This window comes from Gadus macrocephalus, chromosome 16 (assembly GCF_031168955.1).
Source record: "Gadus macrocephalus chromosome 16, ASM3116895v1".
NCBI lineage: Eukaryota > Metazoa > Chordata > Actinopteri > Gadiformes > Gadidae > Gadus > Gadus macrocephalus.
The window spans coordinates 8,309,960-8,328,288 of NC_082397.1; the positions used below are offsets into that span (position 1 = coordinate 8,309,960).

The window sequence follows — 18,329 nt, forward strand, 5'->3', positions numbered from 1 at the left end:
CAACCAAAACACACGTACGATATGAGATTAGTGCTTACGCAAGCGTTCATTATGTAACTAACGACTTGCATTGAATACATATCAAGCCACGATTGACGGGCTCCTGCACGAGGTGCGCCGTGTTTAAATTAACACAGCGTTTATAGCTAATTAAAGACTGATCAATTTCCCCCACTCACTCTCTCTCTCTCTCTCTCTCTCTCTCTCTCTCTCTCCGTCTCTCTCTCTCTCTCTCTCACTCGCTCTCTGTCTGTCACTCTCTCTCTCTCTCTCTGTCTCTTACCTCTCTCTCTCTCTTAATCTCTCTCTCTCTCTCTCTCTCTCTCTCTCTCTCCGTCTCGCTCTCTCTGTTGTACTCTCTCTATCTCTTTTGTCTCTGTCCTACTCTCTCTTTCTGTCTCTTACCTCTCTCTCTCTCTCTCACTCTATCTCTCTGTCTTTCACTCTCTGTCTGTCTGTCTCTCTGTCTTTATCTCTCTCTCTCTCTCTCACTCTCTCTCCCCCCTCTCTCTTCACACTTCCCAGTGCTTGTGATCTTGAGCACCGGATACGGCGTCGATCGTAGTTCTCGTTGTTCTTCGCGGTGTCCCCGTGTCTCCCCTCGCGCCCTCACCCTCACCCTGAGCGTCTCGCCGGGGGGTTTCTTAAAGGATGAGGTCAGGGCCGCGGCTGATGGAAATGCAGGAGCGCGTCCTTCTCGCGTGCGAGGGAGCGTGAGGCCGAGAGAGAGACGGGCCGGCCAGCGTCGGCACCTATCAGTCACGTTGCGGCGGCCGGGGCTGGCCGTGGCGGTAATGCAGCGGGGATCGGCAGGAGCCAGTGAATAAATGTCCCATTCCGCCAAATCCATCTCCAGACGGGTCGATGGTTCGCTCAAGCGTGACGTCTCGATCACCCTCCACCCCCCCCCTAGCCCACGCTTCGACTACATCACACAACCAGTGGGGCACTTCCAAAAAATGGTGTGGTAGTATTTGCCTCTTTTTCTTGATACCGCTGCCCTGGATTCTAACCGGGGCTCGGTAAGCCGGTTGCGCCGGCTCTGCTGGGCGTGTGGATTTGTGGAACAGGCTCCAAGTGAGTGTTTTTCCTTATGCTGGTGTCGGGGGAGGGGGGTAAGTCGGGGCGCAGAGAGTAGTATGTGACCCACTTGTCACACTAAAATCGGAGGGGTTTATACCAAAAATACGACCGTAATCTTAACCCCCCCCCACGAATGTTTGAACCCTCTGCTCCCTCCCTTCCTGGATCATGGTAATGTAGGAGAGCTGCTTGGGGCCGTAAGTCATTCAGGTATTCTCCCCTTCCCCCGCCCTCTGTAATGCACAGCTCGTATTAGAGTTATGATATTTAGAAGTGGTGGCTCTAGGTGTGTGTGTGTGTGTGTGTGTGTGTGTGTGTGTGTGTGTGTGTGTGTGTGTGTGTGTGTGTGTGTGTGTGTGTGTGTGTGTGTGTGTGTGTGTGTGTGTGACCATCGTTAATGACCATCAAATCCCATTGCTTTTCTGTTGGGCTTGAAAACGTGGCTCTGCATGGCTAAATTGAATGAGTTCTTTATCCACTTATTTGCTGCTCTCACCCTCTACCCCTAAGCCAGAGGAGATGAAGTGTCCCGAGGAATAGACATTTCATAAATCTCATCTGGGGGAATTCACACACACACACACACACACACACACACACACACACACACACACACACACACACACACACACACACACACACACACACACACACACGTGCACATGCACTCTTGTTGAACTACCACAGGAGGGCCATTTGATTAGCCTAATCTAGCCTGTTGAGGGTGCATGGCTTTTATGGCTCTTATCATAATGAGTTGACATGCCGGTCTATGAGGCTAGCTGGGGCTAGCGGTGTCAGCAGGGTCTGGCCGAAGCTGTTTACTGCCCTTATTGACACCCGGAGGTGGGGTTCAGAGATGGCAATGTATGCGCTACAGTCCTGGTTTCAACACCTCCCCGCCCACTTACCCACTCATCTCTCCACACTGTGTATCATAGGCACCCCGACACTCACCCCCTGCCTGACCCCCACCTTCGCCCCCTCCGTTAGAACCCCCTCCACCCAGCCTCCCTCCCTCCCACCTCTCTCTGCCCTCTCGCCCTAATTTCTGAAGCGATGAAGCAGTTATTTATACCTCACTATTCAATTTGCAAGGGCAGCTAAGCAATGCAGGTGGACTGAGGAGATTACAATGCTTGAGGGAGAATCAATCGGCCCATTCATTGCATGGCACGGCACATCCACCTCTCTCTCTCTCTCTCTCTCTCTCTCTCTCTCTCTCTCTCTCTCTCTGTCTCTGTCTCTGTCTCTGTCTCTGTCTCTGTCTGTTTCTGGCAGAAGTGTTTCAATGCTAGGCCTCTGCAAAGTGAGTGTGTTTTATTATTTTGTAGAACCCCAGACCTACATGCACCTGGAACTCTGAGCACACACCTGCACGGCGACACACGCTTTCATGCGTGCATAGTACCCATGCATTCCGAGCTAACACTCACACACCAACGCGCCCACGCAAATGCAAAGCCTAAACAAATGCACCAGTCGTACACCTCATCATCATCATCATCATCATCAAATCAAGGCAAACGTGTGGACACATGGCTTATTCACTATGTTGGCGCAACAGTGCTCTGTAGAAGGCACACAGGCAGGAAGCTGAGCCGTCTGGCTTGCACGGTGTCTTCACAGGGGGATGAGGTACAGCAGGGGAGAAAAACACGAAAAACACATAGGTGGTGCGCCGAGGCCACATGCATGACCGGGCCCCGGAATTGGAAATCATTTAATCTGCATCACACAGTTCACTGTGCCCCTTCTCTCCCGTCAAGAGGCCTGACGGCCCCTACAGAGAACCAGCCTTGGCTCCACGGGTCCTTGCAGGGAGGCAGCCTGCAGACAGAGAGGGCACTCAGTGTGTGCTTCCTCTTCCACACACCTCAACGCAGGCCCCGCCGGGAAAAGAACAACCAAAATGTCCTCCGCTCCCCTTCTACCTGTTTGCCATTCATTTGTTTCCAGTCAAACAAATCTTCTTTCTCTCTCTCTCTCTCTCTCTCTCTCTCTCTCTCTCTCTCTCTCTCTCTCTGTCTGCCTCTCTCTCTCTCTGTCTGCCTCCCTCTCTCTCTCTCTCTCTGTCTGTCTGTCTGTCTGTCTGTCTGTCTGTCTGTCTGTCTGTCTGTATTTCTGTCTCTCTCTCCCTCTCTCTGTCTGTATTTCTCTCTCTCTCTCTCTCTCTCTCTCTCTCTCTCTCTCTCTCTCTCTATCTGTCTCTCTGCACTCTGGCTGAAACTATCTCTTGGAACGGAGAAAGATTCACTCGCCGTTGATGTGAATTGAAGCAAATTATTGCCAAGATGAGAGAGAGAGGGAGATGAAGAAGAATATCTAAGGAAAGAGGAAGATGAGGGCTGGGAGGAAGGAAGGAAGGAAGGAAGGAGGGGGAGGAGGCTGCTTGTAATGCACGCATGTGAATCAGCCATTTTTCTTTTTTTGTGGCAGGATCAGATATTTAGTTTCCCGGCCTTATCTATTTATACGCACTGACTGCATGAAGGCAGAGAGGACAAACACACAGATAGAAAGTCAAGAAGCCACTCTCTCCCCCCTTCTCCCCCGCACCCCACCACACACACACACACACACACCACGTCCCAAAATACTCTCCCTGCAACTGGAATTCTATCTGATAATTGTTGGAAGCAAGCGTGACTGCAGAGGGAGAAGAGAGGGGGCCGCTCCTAGAATTACCTATGCAGGGGAGTTGTGTTTGCTCTGCGTGGGGGAGAGGGGGAGAGAGAGAGAGAGAGAGAGAGAGAGAGAGGTAGAGAGAGAGAGAGAGAGAGAGAGAGAGAGGTAGAGAGGGGGAGAGGGGGAGAGAGAGAGAGAGAGAGAGAGAGAGAGAGGGGGAGAGAGAGAGAGAGAGAGAGAGAGAGAGGGGAGAGGGAGAGATCTCACTGAAGTGGAACACAGACCAGTATGTGACATCGATAGAAAGCTCTCCCTCTTTCTTGTATTTTAGAAGAAGATGTGGCTGAGATATGCACTTTTGGCGGATACTATTTAGTGCTTGACAAAAAAAAGAAGCCAGATTCAAAGAAGAAGCCTTTACATATAAAGCTTACAGAGCTTCCAGTTATATTAAGTGCCACTAAGACGTATTACCTTACGCTAATTCCATCCATTTGGTTCATATCACGTCTTTTACCAAACTAAACGCAGCGGTCGCAGGTGTGTCCCTGAGTGCGTTCACGCGCCGCCCGGCCCCACTGTAGCCCACGTGTCTCCGGCTATATCCATGGCCCCCGCTCGGGTTCTACAGGGGGCAGGCAGCAGGTAGTGTAGGGTGACGGCGCGGGGAGCGGGGGCCTGGAGGGGGGGGCGGCCAGGCTGCTGACAGCCCCGCCGTAAAGATGATGAATTCTGGGTGTGGAGCGGTCGGCGCGCGGGGGTCCCGGCAGGGCAGCGTAAGAGGAGTTGAGCGGCCGGTTACATCCGTCCCCAAGGCCACCACTCCCCCCCCCCCCCCGTTTTACCCCCACTCTCCCATTTCCCGTCTGATGACATGATGGATACAACTCTGTCCCCCTCCCTGCAGAATGGGGGCTTAACAGCAGGGTGTGTGTGTGTGTGTGTGTGTGTGTGTGTGTGTGTGTGTGTGTGTGTGTGTGTGTGTGTGTGTGTGTGTGTGTGCAGACACAGAGAAAGGCGGTAGACCGTGGAGAGTTAAAGAGAAAGGGAGATAGAGAGGCAAACGATTGGACAACAGAGGTCTAATGAATAATTGACTCGACTGGATTTTCTGTTTTTTAAATAATTTTGCATTGGCTCGGCTTCTACTAAGTTCCAGCCAACGCTGCGCGTATAAACACATGAATGCATAACGTCCAGCTTTTCTAGATCCTATCATTGAGTCTAAGGCTAGGGGTTGTTATTTTTGTGTTTCATTTTTTGTTTCTTTCCTCTATTTAATGATTTATTGAGCTTCAAGCACTGGCGTTGGAAGATCAGTACACTCACACCACACACACACGCACACACACACACACACACACACACACACACACACACACACACACACACACACACACACACACACACACACACACACACACACACACACACGCTGTCTGTTGGCAGAATAACTAATAACTCTTTAGGGAGCTCTTTCTTTTTATGCTCTGCCTTGGACTCGTGTGTATTGATTCGGGTGGTGGGCCAGGATTTCTCCGGGGAGCTAACAAAAATAATTACAAAAAGATCATCAAAGGCCTGACCTTCTGTCGGACACGTGAATACATACATGATAAAGTTAATAGAACAAGCCCTGCTGCTTGTGTGGCCACCAGTGTGGGATCGGGCTGATTGCAGATGCACTGGCTGAGATAGCAAAAGCTAAATGCTAATTGCTAGCTGAGTCAAAAAAGGTTAGGGGGGGGGTTTTGCCCGGTCGGACTGCATAATGTCTCTCTTGCTGTGGTGTGAGCTAAAATTCCAGGCAAGATACAAACAATAGACCTTTTGGTGTTTTTTAAGGTCACATTTGTAGCGACATAACACAAACACATACACAATTTGGGGTACATCACACAAAAAAACAACAACAACATAAACACTAATATACATCCCGTAAAGAGGTCGCACATCCAGGAAGCGCAGGCCGAGAGTGTATTGGCTCCGTGACACTACACGCCGGACAACATCCAATTTCAGTGAGTTCAGTGTAAGTAGAGGGACAAAGAGGACTCCGGTCCAGTAAGCCCTTTCTGATTTCATCCCCGCGCTCCTCTGCTGCTAACGCTGCTGCTGACGCCTCGTTTGTTTGCGCCTCTGCCTTCTCACCCTTATACAACCCCTCCCTCCCCCATCCTCCCCCCTCCTCCGGGAGCTCATGGTTATGTTGCTGCGGTGTCGGCGGCGGCGGAGGCGGCGGTGGTGGAAAAGTAATGGTGGTGTTATTGCAGACGGGGTGAATCACAGCGGTTTGATTGGAGAGCGCGCCGCCCTGAGACCCGGTGGAGTGGACTGGCCTCGGCTCAGAGAGTACTTGATTGCGCAGCGCCGATGATCGCATTAAGAGAGCAACAGAAAGCACATTTTCCCGTGAAAAAAGAGGGGGAATGAGAATAGCCTCCCCGACAGGAAGTTGGAAAATGGAGTTTCTCTCTTTTTTTTTTGCGAGAAGGAGCTGGGCTGCGATGCAGGCCCCAGGCGCAGGCCAGTCATTAGTCCTTCTTTTTTTATCCTTTTTTTATTTTTTTTACCCTGCACCATCTGTGATGAGTAGCGCTTAGCATGAAATGAGGACTAACAAGCACTTAGGCTGGACCCGAGATTCGGGAGGTGCATGTACTTTAATGCACGGATCTACACACATTCGTACACACACACACACACACACACACACACAAACACACACACACACACACACAGCATAGATGCAAAAAAATAATAATTGTGCACCTGCGAAAGTTGTGTGGAAGTCGAGATGTTATTCATACCAACTGGCAGCCCATCCCAGGTGCTTAACGCAGAATGGAGATTGATGTTTTGTTTGCGGGAAGTGCTGCTATAGATCTCCCTTCACTCCACATGTCCAAACTCCACCCAGGTAAAGACTCCTGCCCAGCCAAGTCAGTGCGGCCTGGCTTCCACACTCTGCTTTCCCTGGCAGTGGAAGGGCAATTGCCGACGGCATCTGCTGTGTGGATTTCTCCAACCAGAGTTGCGGACAGATGGGAGACCCAAGGTTTAAGTGATTAGAAGGCAGTAGATTGGGGTACGAAATTGGATTAAAAGAAATTAGACTGATAGGAATCAAAATGCAGTCGCCGCAGTTTAGTGCGGCGTGGAACGCCTCGCTCGTCTGAGGTCGGGAGCCCACAGCCTGCCGGATTATGGGTGAAGCAGATGCTCCGATGAGATAAAAATAAATTGCACATTTGACACTCAGTTTGAGGAAAAAGACTGGGGTGTCCAATTCAGTGTTTTGTCTCTCCCTCTCACCATTTATCAATGTCACCATGCTCCATTCATTTAGCCATTTACCGCCTTGTTACAAACATGCCCTACTTTCCTCCCCCCCCCCCCCTGTTTGCCTTAAAAACAGCATTCAATACTGGGGGATCGGGTTACCCAGAGTGCAACTGGGGTAAGACGGACCAGGGATATCTGCCTGAAGGGGGACATGTACAGGTCAAAATGCACACGGCATGGATATCCTGAGTTCCAGGAGCCAATAGCCGATCCATAGAGCAGCAGACAGAGCCGCCCAGATTAGATCACTGGGATATGTACTGCATGTGGCCCCTGCTACTACCACCAGCCCCCCCCCTTAGCTGTTTGTGGCCCCACTTAGAGCAAGACACCGGGGCTGATCACTAATCAATGACAGGGAAATGGAGGGAATTAGGGCAAATTAGGAAGAGGAGAGAACAGACCACCTTCTGTTCAGAGGTCAATATGCCCCTGTCTGATCAGGGGCCGGACAACCCCCGCAAAGACACTGTGTGCGCACAGTACTCACCGATAGCCAGGGCATTTTGTGCTGATGGTGGGGGTATCATGCTGTCCTTCTTGCCTGGTGGGAGGAGAGACAGGGGGCATGCTGGTTGTCCTCACTCCCCAGGGGATGAAGTATGAGAGGCAGGGAAACTGGTGCACAGCTAGCTAAACAAAGAGCTGGGACCTCTTCTGCTGTTTGAGTCCCATAGTGGGGCCTGGCAAAGGCACCAGGCGTGAGGTGTGCTTTGAGGTGGCGGCTTGATCGTTTGACATCAGGCGGAATTCTTTATCGTCTTTCCCTGGTATTTTGTGGTGGTGGTACTGGCGCACACATTTTGATATTCTGTTGTTATTTAGCGTGGTATTTTGTTTTACTATATATCAGGTATTTAAGGCATATATACATTGCTAAATGAGGTCTGGACTAGAGAATCCTATATTGAAGCACCTGCACCAGCTCTAAATTCATTACAATTGAATAACAACTCCCTACTTCAAAATTTTAAAGTGTAATATATATATTGCGGTAAACATGGATACCAGAAACTATAGAAAAAATAATCTTGGTGGAAAGTGTATTTTCTCCCTATCTTTTCTACCTCTCTTAGCCCTTGTGCCGTTGTCTGACAGTTTTCTGGTAAAACCCTTGTGGTGCACAGCCCTGGTCTCTGCGGCCATAGAGATGTAAATGCGTGTGAGGCCCGGGGTCCCTTATCTCCGGGGTTAAGACCTGGTCACAGACAAACACAGCTCCCTGACTGAGGGCCGACATTATCATAGCAGCCAGACTCTGCGATCACCCACTGCGGGCTCCACAAGAAAGAAGGGGGCCCCTGCCTTCGCAACTCCGGGGGATTAGTATCTGGCCACAGCCCGCTCCCCAGCATCCAGGATTCACATCACATGCCACGTCGTACTACGCACCCCCCACAGTGGAGCCGCTGGAGCCATTTGTTTGTGGCTGCGGCCTTATTGTAGAACTCAAAGCCAAAGCCGTACATGAGGGAAATGAGTGTGTGGTGTTGATTTGCCGTTTGTGTGCTCGGTTACTGTTGGTCTGTGTTATCCGTCTCCCCTCTCCCGTTCACTAGGGTGCCCCCTTGGGTCCAATTACCCAGGAGGCCTTGAGTGTAGAGCTGGTGGCAGCAGATGGCAGCTCTTTGACTGGGGTTGAACCGGTGGTTTAGGGTCTTAGCCTATGGCCTCATTTTACATGGTCGGTAGCCCAAAGGCAAACAAACAGCCCCACCCCAACTATCATGGTGTAGTTATTATCCCACGTCCCTGTCCCCGACCCCAAACCTTCTCTTCCCTTACCTGCCTTCGCGCCATTGTTTCAGCGATGCAGATGTTTAACAAACACACATTCAATAAAACCTGTTTTTGACGAGTCCTTCTTTTTGTTTACCTCTTCCTCCCAAAGGATCCCGTCTGCGCCAGGAGGACTCTGCGCCCCGCATCGTGGAGCACCCCTCAGACCTGATCGTGTCCAAGGGGGAGCCCGCCACCCTCAACTGCAAGGCGGAGGGGCGGCCCACCCCCACGGTGGAGTGGTACAAGGACGGGGAGCGGGTGGAGACGGACAAAGACGACCCGCGGTCCCATCGCATGCTGTTGCCCAGCGGCTCGCTCTTCTTCCTGCGCATCGTGCACGGCCGGAGAAGCAAGCCAGACGAGGGCGCCTACGTCTGCGTGGCCCGCAACTACCTGGGGGAGGCTGTCAGCCGCAACGCCTCGCTGGAAGTAGCATGTGAGTCCCTTTTTGATTCATGTATCCGCCTTTGTCTTTCTGTCTTTCCCGTCTTTCTTTCTGACTCTGTTGTTTCTATCTGTTTGTGCTTCCTTTTGCACTCCATCTCTTTTTATGTCAGTGTGTCTTTTTCTATTTCTCCGTCGGTCCGTCCGTCTCTCTGTGTCTGTCTTTATCTGTGGACGCTGTTATCTCTGTCCAGAATGTGAGTGCTGTGGTTCTGTTGCCTGCCACTGAATATGAAGGCTGTGTTAAACGCAGTGTAAAGCCCGGGCTAAAAGGCTCGGAGCTCTCCAGTGACCCAGTGTAATAATGCAATTAGCGTGAGAAGTAATTTAAATGGTCGTTCAAAACAGGAAATTGTATCTTGTTTGTAGACGGGGGGAAAGAACAGAGAATAAATCCACAATTAATTGAAGGCTCCTGTAATTCACTGCTCTTGAGAGTGGATATTTTTGTATCCGGCCTACTATTAGACTAGGCATTGGTGGAATCAGTCAAAACACAGCATTTAATATCCTGTAAGTGTCATTTAAAAAGGGATTGGATTAGATCTCCATTTGGCTGTCCGCTCTGATGTCCTCTCACTGTGCTGCTACAGAAAATAAATAAATGTTGCTGAGTTTCAGCCACATTTGAGGTCAGCATCGCCGTGGGGACTTTCAGTTCAGGTTGCCGATTATGGTTTGAAGTTGCCGGCTTAGAGAAGTGGACATGGCTGGTGGCAGACTGGACCCCTGTAAGATGATGGCCCTGCAGACCAGAGTCTTGCCCAGGTGGGAGCTGGGGAAGGGGGGGGTAGAGGGACAGGCACAGATGAAAGTCCTGATGGCTATTTGACACGGGCCGCCCAGACTTTGTAGAGGGGACACTGGTGGGCAGAACCTGACCCGTGGATCAGGTTACCTTTGAAGATGAGCCCCCCCTAGCGGGCTTAGGCTCGGCTTCCCATGAAGAGGATCCCAGGGGCCTCCAGACCCCGCCCCTTTTTTCATGCTATTTAAAGAAGGCGACCGTGCCCCTCTGTTGTACCGGGATAAGTACCCCAAACAAAAGCTCTGTTTCGGGGGCCAGTATTTAACAAGGGTCGGTTGTTGTTTCACTACTGCCGCGATCGATTTTTCTTTTTTTGGGCCCCTGTGCTCTGTTGTTACTACAAGGCATGGGAAATGAATGGAGTTGACTAGATCTGATGTCATTAAAGGAGAGTATATTGGATTTGGCCCTTCGTAGTTCCGACTGTGCCAGGTGCTTAACAAAAAGCCTTCTATTTACTTCACTCCATCAGCCGATCAATAATTAATGTTTCTCATGCACTTTAGCTAAAAGGGACTTCTCACCAATTCCCCTCCCCCACTGCCTCAAAACGAGTACAACGGTGAACAATGAAATGCACATTTAATGAGGGAAAACAGTCCAGAAACCAATACTCTACATCAGCCTCGTAGCTGTACGGTCCTTAACACTGTCCTACAGCCTTCTCCGTGGCACATGAATACCAGCCAAATTTGGTATACAGGAAGGGGAATGTTTCTGTCTCTTTCTGGAATCCCCCAAGGTTATATTCTAGGTCCTCTATTGTTCCCTTTTCATACCTATCAACAATTACCACTAACGACGGTGTTGACTTTCACTGCTATACGAATGTCAGAGAAAGTGAAAGTGATGTTTCGACGTATTCACTCCGATGTTGTATTGTTGGAAGTGCATAGTTCACACAAATCGGAAATGTGTAGTTCAATAACATAATGTGGGGTTTATATCGTGTTGTACTCGGTTGATTGCTTGCTATACTGAATTACTTCTAGTCTGACAAGCTTTAGAAATATCATCAACCTTGCGGTCAAATCCTTCTTGTCGATTGGCTACGTATTATTGTGTGACGTCTGCCACATTACAGCAGCATGTGTCATGTGAGCTGAAATACAATCTTTTTTTCAAGGGTGATTATTATGATTGGTAGTAGTGGTGGATGGGGGTGGCTGGCTGTGTGTGTGTGTGTGTGTGTGTGTGTGTGTGTGTGTGTGTGTGTGTGTGTGTGTGTGTGTGTGTGTGTGTGTGTGTGTGTGTGTGTGTGTGTGTGTGTGTGGTTGTGTGTGTGATTGTGTGTGTGATTTAAGGAAATGGACTGTGCGTATAGGAGAGGGGGGGGGGTGGTCCTCTCATCTCATCCCACCCCGCCCACACCCATTCCTCTGGGCCTCGGCCCCTCCCCAGGTGCTGACCGCAGGACAGCAGCTTGATCTATCGATTGGTGTAAAAGGCCTCTCCAACTCCGAATGAACATTCATGAAAAATTGATGAAGTCTCCAAAATATATATTTTTTTCATCTCTCTTCTCGCTATTTTTTTTCTCTCTCTCCCTCTCTCTCTATAATTTCATGTCTACCTCTCTCTGTCTACCTCACACATTGTCTCGGTGCAATGTGTCTGGGGGTCAGGGGTCGGAGGTCGGGAGGCCGGCCGTTGAAGGGATAAGGAAGGGAGAGAACTAAGAGCACACTGATATGACGGCATTACCGGCGGTGGTGGGGCGGAGACGGGGGGCTTCAGGGTAAAGCCCCCCTCTGTAAGCCAGCTCTGCTAGGAGCAAAGGGGGCAGGTGGAGGAGGTGTGGTTGTGTTTCATCTGTGTGTGTGTGTGTGTGTGTGTGTGTGTGTGTGTGTGTGTGTGTGTGTGTGTGTGTGTGTGTGTGTGTGTGTGTGTGTGTGTGTGTGTGTGTGTGTGTGTGTGTGGAGGGAGTTGGGGTTTACGCTAGTGATTAGCTTTATCAGGGCCTGACATCCGCCCAGTGATTGTAAATCCAGAGCTAATCGTGCAAGGCAAGAAACTCTTAGCGGCATTTACATTTTAAATCCAATGTTGGAACGGGCTGCGTGTTTATGAAAGGCATCCCCTCCCCCTCCCCCTTTTCCTCTTCCTCTTGCTTCTCCACCTCCTGCTCTCTTTCCCCACCCCATCATCATACTCCTTTTCCCTCCTCCTCTTCCTCCTGCTTCTCCAGCTCCTGCTTTATTTCTCCAGCCCATCATCATCATCATCATCCTCCCCCTCCTCCCCCTCCCCTCATCCTCCTCATCCTCCATCTCCCACTCTCTTTCTCAACCCCATCATCCTCCATCTCCTCCTATGTATCGAGCCCACCTTTAGCCCCCCCACCGTGGGGGCCGGTGGAGCCCAGACCCCGTGTGAGGTAATTGAATTGCAGCTCTGTGTGTTCGTCCGAGCGGAACCCCACCGCTGAGCGCCCCGCAACACTCAACGCATTCCCCCCCAGACTGGGAGGAGAGGGGGAGACAGAGAGAGAGCCGGGGCCATGATGGGGAGAGACCTTGGGAAAAACCTGCTTCTGCATTATTAATAAGCGGCAGATTGGGCCCCAGACCCGCCGTATTTAAGAGTCTCTCAGCCGTGTCTCGCTCGTTTTTCTTGTTTCGATTGTCGTCCGGTGAATGTTATACACGCTGTTCATAAATGAACACACTGCCCCTGTTCTGAGCGCACAAGGAGAGGCGGGGAGCAACGTGTGCGCGTGTAGGCTCTCCTCCCAGCCGTGTCTTTCTGGGTGCAGACTAGATCTCATTGCAGCTGAGGATGCCGGTTTCATAAATATTCCCGGGATGGATGAACAGGACGTTTTTACCCGTGTTTCCCCACTGCGTGACAGGAGCCACGGGGCCTTCCTCCGCATCTTAATTCCTTCCCTCCTCTCGCACCTGTACCGATTCCCAGCCGGCTCCCGCTGGATGGATGTGCAGCAGATACAAGCAGATACCCCCCCTACCCCCCTCATCCCTCCTCGCATACCCCCCTCAACATAAACTGGGTCAATGAGTAGCTTCATAAATCATAGAAGAAGTGCGTGTCAGTAGAATAGCAAACCTCAGCCGCCGTCTCCGAATAAATTTGTCTGCTGCGCCGGCGATGCGCACGTGCGTGTGTGTGTAAGCGTGACAGGACGCACCCCGGGGCGATGGGTCCACGAGGAAAATGTTAATTATCCCCAATGTTTTCAGGTGGACAGAGAGCAAGTAGCTGGCGTCGGAGTGACCTAGAAACGTGGCGTGTGTGCAGCGTGGCGCGTGGAAACCATTTGTTTTGAGCATCTGATGTGACTCAGGCCTTATGATGTGTGTGCGTATGTTTTTTTGTCTGTGCGTGCGTATGTTTGTATGTGTTTATGTGTATGTTTGTATGTGTTTATGTGTACATGATTGTGTGTGTGTGTGTGTGTTTGCATTTGTCTGCCCTTGTGTGCGTGTGCGTGCACGTGCCACTGTATCCCTCGCCTGCCGCCGCATTCGATGTGTAACCTTTTAAAAAATGCAAATGGCGCGTCCGGGGAAACAGATGTGTCGGGTCGGTTCTAAATGCCGCTCAGAACGGGATGGGATGACTTTTTAAAAAGGTCCTTTGATATCGTCTAATGTACCACTTCTGCAATTAAGCGAATCGTTAGGTAGCATTTGCTGCTCGTACAACAAGGTAATTAGCGGGAAAATAGAGCCGGGAGAGGTGTGAGTGGGGGGGGGGGGGGGGGGGCGTGAAGAGGAGATGCATGATGGGTCCGGACAGACGGTGGTGTGTGTGTGTGTGTGTGTGTGTGTGTGTGTGTGTGTGTGTGTGGCCATTGACTACCTCGTCCAGGCTCCTTATTTCACAGCTGAGATTGTGTTCAAGAGACAAGCTTTGGCTCAACACTAGGGTGTCCACACTGCACTGTCTGCACATACACAGTATGCACTAGGGATGGGCATTTGAAGAAATTTTCTTGATCGAGCATCGCTAGAGTTATCGATCAATTATCGATTAATCATTAACTTTTTTCTATGTTTTTTTTCTAATGTTTTTATCAATGAAATCTTTATTCCAACAATAATGTATGGGCCAAAATTAATACAATACAGTTAACTTGAAGACCTACAACTGTTTAACAGTTTTAAAATAATAAATACAGGCATTATAGGTTATAGGCCTAGGCTATGCGGCGCTCGTAAAGTCCGAACAATGCGCCTACAGGCGCTCTTAAAGGTTTGGAAACGATTCAACAAGACTAAATCTGTAGCCTATTCCAATTACAATAAGTAGCGAACTTATCGGACAACAATAATCAAACAAAGGCAGTAGGCTAAAAGTGGGCATTAAACTGTATAACTGTTATGAAAAAAAAGGGGGGGAAAAGGCCGACATATAATGCCTGCAGCCGGCGCGCGGAAAAGGCTCGCAACAAAAAGATGAGCCACCCATTTACAAACAATTGCATGAACTAGTCTATCTAAAAGCAATACCTTATTGAACATATATAAGGCTGGACTTGTTGCTAAAATATCACAGTTTTGGCAAAATGTAACGACTCAAGAGGCACCAAGCGGAGCGAGAGTCAACACATTAAGAAAGAAAGAGCGACTCACATACGGTGGTGACTGTCCCTACTGTCCATAGCATACAGTAACTCCAGCCTACATATTTTTGTTTAGGAATATAAGCATGTTAACATGCTCGGGGGTCAGACGCGAACGCAGCCTGTAACTGTCAGTCCAGCAGCAGAAAACACCCGCTCTGACGGGACCGAAGTTGCGGGGATGCAGAGGTATTGTCGCGCTAACTTTGACGGCAGGGTTATATTCAATTAAATGCTTCAAGACTCACAGTATGCAACACAACGTCCTTTTGATCGATAACAATATAAATTGATCGACGCATTTCTTAACGATCAATTATCGAGCATCGATTAATTATGCCCATCCCTAGTATGCACACAGGTATACTCAAACGCGTCTGCAGGTTGAGCCTCGCATCAGTGGGCCTGGAATTAACACCTAATATGGGCATCGACAAAAACACATGTTCAATTCTGCATGTTAAATCCGACGCAGACGACAACAACTCTCAACGCCACGATCCCGTCCGGATGTTGGGAACATGATCTGTATGCCCCCCCCCTCGCTCCCTGTCACGTGTTATCGTGCCACAGGGCGGCGTGTGTGCAGACCGCAGGCGCTAAAGGTTACGCGTGGATTACGGTGGGTGGGCGGGTGTTAGCCCCACTGCAGGTGATTGTTATCGGCACGGACGGGGCCACGGACGGGGCCACGGACGGAGGTGTCGGGCGGAGGTGTCTGGGCGGGAGGGGGAGGCTTCATCCGAAGGAAAATATACACAGGGACGGCTGGAATGTCGAGCGATAAGCGAGGGAGGTGGGAACAGACGGCGGTGTCAGATACTGTGTATCTCCCTCTGAACCTGAGAGAGAGAGAGGGGGGGGGGGGGAGAGATGGGGGGGAGAGAGAGGGAGAGAGATGGGGGGGGGGGGGGGGGAGAGAGAGAGATATAGAGAGAGAGAGCTCTGTGAGTTTCCCTGTCCTCGGTCCCGCCAGGCTACTATCAGCTCGCACGCATGCACGCATGTATACATCCTCTACCCAACCCGTGAACGCACACATACACACACTCGGTCACATGCAGATTACTCCGCTCCTTATCGCATGTATCACCGGTGACAGATAGCCTGGGTAAATGAGCAGATTCCCTCTATCTGTCCACATCCTCCCTCCCCAGCAGCCACCTGGGTTGGTTTCCCGCCCGGGCGCAGAGAAGCCTGCAGGAATGGAAGGATAACAGGGAAAAGGGCCAATCGCCAGGAGATAAATCATAGAATGTGCAGCAGTCTCCAACCAGCTCTCTGACCTTCTGCTAGTGCTAGAATCATGGCTCGCTCTCTCTCTCTCTCTCTCTCTCTCTCTCTCTCTCTCTCTCTCTCTCTCTCTCTCTCTCTCCTCTCTCTCTCTCTCTCTCTCTCTCTCGCACCTTTCCCCCTCTTCATCTCTTTTCCTCTCGCCCTCTTTTTCCTCTGTGTCACACAACGCACACACACACAGACACACACACACACACACACACACACACACACACACACACACACACACACACACACACACACACACACACACACACACAGCATATGACATATCCTGAGACTGCACTTCATGCTATTCTCGGTGGGCCTCAGGTCTCACAGTGACCTCCCCATCTCCAGCTGCAGCGTTTCCCTGACCTCTGCAGAGTGGGGCCGGAACAAAAACACCTTGCAGGAGGCTGGTGGGAGAGAGACTGAGAGAGTAGGAAGGAGTGGTGGCGTTGAGGAGAGTTAGCATAGAAACAACGAGGCGAGGCAAGAGAGGCCGTATTTAACAAGATCACAGTGTTGGGATGACCCCTTGACCCCTCTCCCTGCTTTATAGCTTCTCAAACCAGAAATACCGTCCTTTTTGTTCTCCCACACATTCATCTCACAACCCTCCCCCCACCACCCATTCGCCAGCACCCACCCAGCCACCCATACACCCTTCCCTCGTCAGCCAATGGGAGCGGCCGGTCGGCTGTGTGGCGGAGTGCATGAAATGGGATTAAACAAGTGTGAATGAACAGGCCGTGGCCGGGCTCCGTCATGGACACCGGTGGCAGAGTTATCAGGGGAGAGGGAGGGAGAGAGGGAGAGAAGGGGAGAGTGCTGAGCGGGCTGCTTCTCACGCCCATTAGCAAGAGGGTGAGATAGAGCACCCTGCACGCCAAGGACTCTTTTGGGTCTTCTTTGTCCTTCTTTACCTTCTCTTTGAACACCCTTCTCTCAATTACCCACGTTGTTTCTCTCTCTCTCTCTCTCTCTCTCTCTCTCTCTCTCTCTCTCTCTCTCTCTCTCTCTCTCTCTCTCTCTTGCTCTCTCTCTCTTTCTCTGTAATTGATGGCCCTTTCCCACACTTGCAAAGCTGGGTCACATCTGTAGTCTCCTTGATTATCCTCTTGCTCTCTACCTCCCATCTCTTCATTCACCTAGACATGTCCTCTCTCACTCTCTCTCTCTCTCTCTCCTCTCTCTCTCTCTTCTCTCTCTCTCTCTCTCTCTCTCTCTCACTCTCTCTCTCTCTCTCTCTCTCTATATTTCCAAATTATAACCTCGAAAGTCAACAATCAGAAAGGTTTTTTACTAAAGGGACTTGACTCTTTTGACCTACACTCCCCCCCTCCCCCGTCTTACACTCACCCTCCGTCGTCTTACACTTCCCCTCCCCATCTCTCTCACTTACTCTCTCTCTCCCACTCCCGACCACACTTTTCTTTGATCAGGCCATTTGAGACGTAGACCTATAGCTGTAAATAATTGAGGTCCGTCTGCAGGCCTCGTATTGATCAGCCTCACAACACAGACTAGCCGCGAGGGGTACGCTTTCATGGTTGGACTCTGCTTTCATTTGGTGTATAAGTATTGACTCAACCTCATTTATTTATTCATGCATTCATTTATTAATTTATCTGAGGGGTATACTCTCCCGGCTGTCCTTGGCGGCATTAAGATGCTCGTCCAAATCAACCCTTTTCCCTGGCATAACATATCGAGACTATCAATCAATTTAAATGCAGCGGGTTGTTAGCTCAATGGAGCCACAGGTGTCTTTAAGGTAGACTTATTTAGATTATTATGTCCCAAGAACCACGTCTGCTTAGCCGACAAGCGGCACAGGAGGGACAACTGAGTGAGGATAATATGAATCGAAAGATTCTGACCCGGGTTCAAGTCCCGTGAGAGAGAGGGGGGTGGGGGGAGGGTCATAGGGAGGTTTGGTGTGCTTTCAGGTCCGAGGTTTCGGATTGGACCCTCTCCCAACCCTCTGTTCTCTGCCAGACTGTGAGGGACCGGCGTGGTCGCCCCACGTATCTGGGATACGGCCAACTGGGAATTTCGAGTGTGGGCAAAAATGAGGGCAATGGACTGAGGACTAAGAAAAGGTGAAGTTTTAATGTCTCCAAAACATTCACAAAAAAATAGAGCAACGTTTCAAATGAAAAGGAAATGACTCCATCCGTCAGCAAACATAAACTCAGGTAACGTAACGTAACGTAACGTAACATAACATAGCATAGCCTAACCTAACCTAACCATACGTCTCTCGTACTGGCCTCACGTCAAGCCAGCACCACCTTCAGCCCCCAAACACCAAATGAGCAGCCCTTAAATAGGGAAATGCCAATTGGCCCAATCAAGGCCGTATGGGCCAGA

The 18,329-nt window shown here is 50.4% G+C and overlaps 1 protein-coding gene across 1 annotated transcript in view; it reads left to right on the forward strand.

Annotated features, from left to right (window-relative positions):
* The window catches only part of robo2 (roundabout, axon guidance receptor, homolog 2 (Drosophila)), a 255,867-nt gene that overhangs the window by 121,105 nt on the left and 116,433 nt on the right, over positions 1-18,329 (forward strand). Inside the window, 1 exon segment of the mRNA XM_060075994.1 lies at positions 8,948-9,274. Within this exon segment, the coding sequence (XP_059931977.1) occupies positions 8,948-9,274 (327 nt within the window).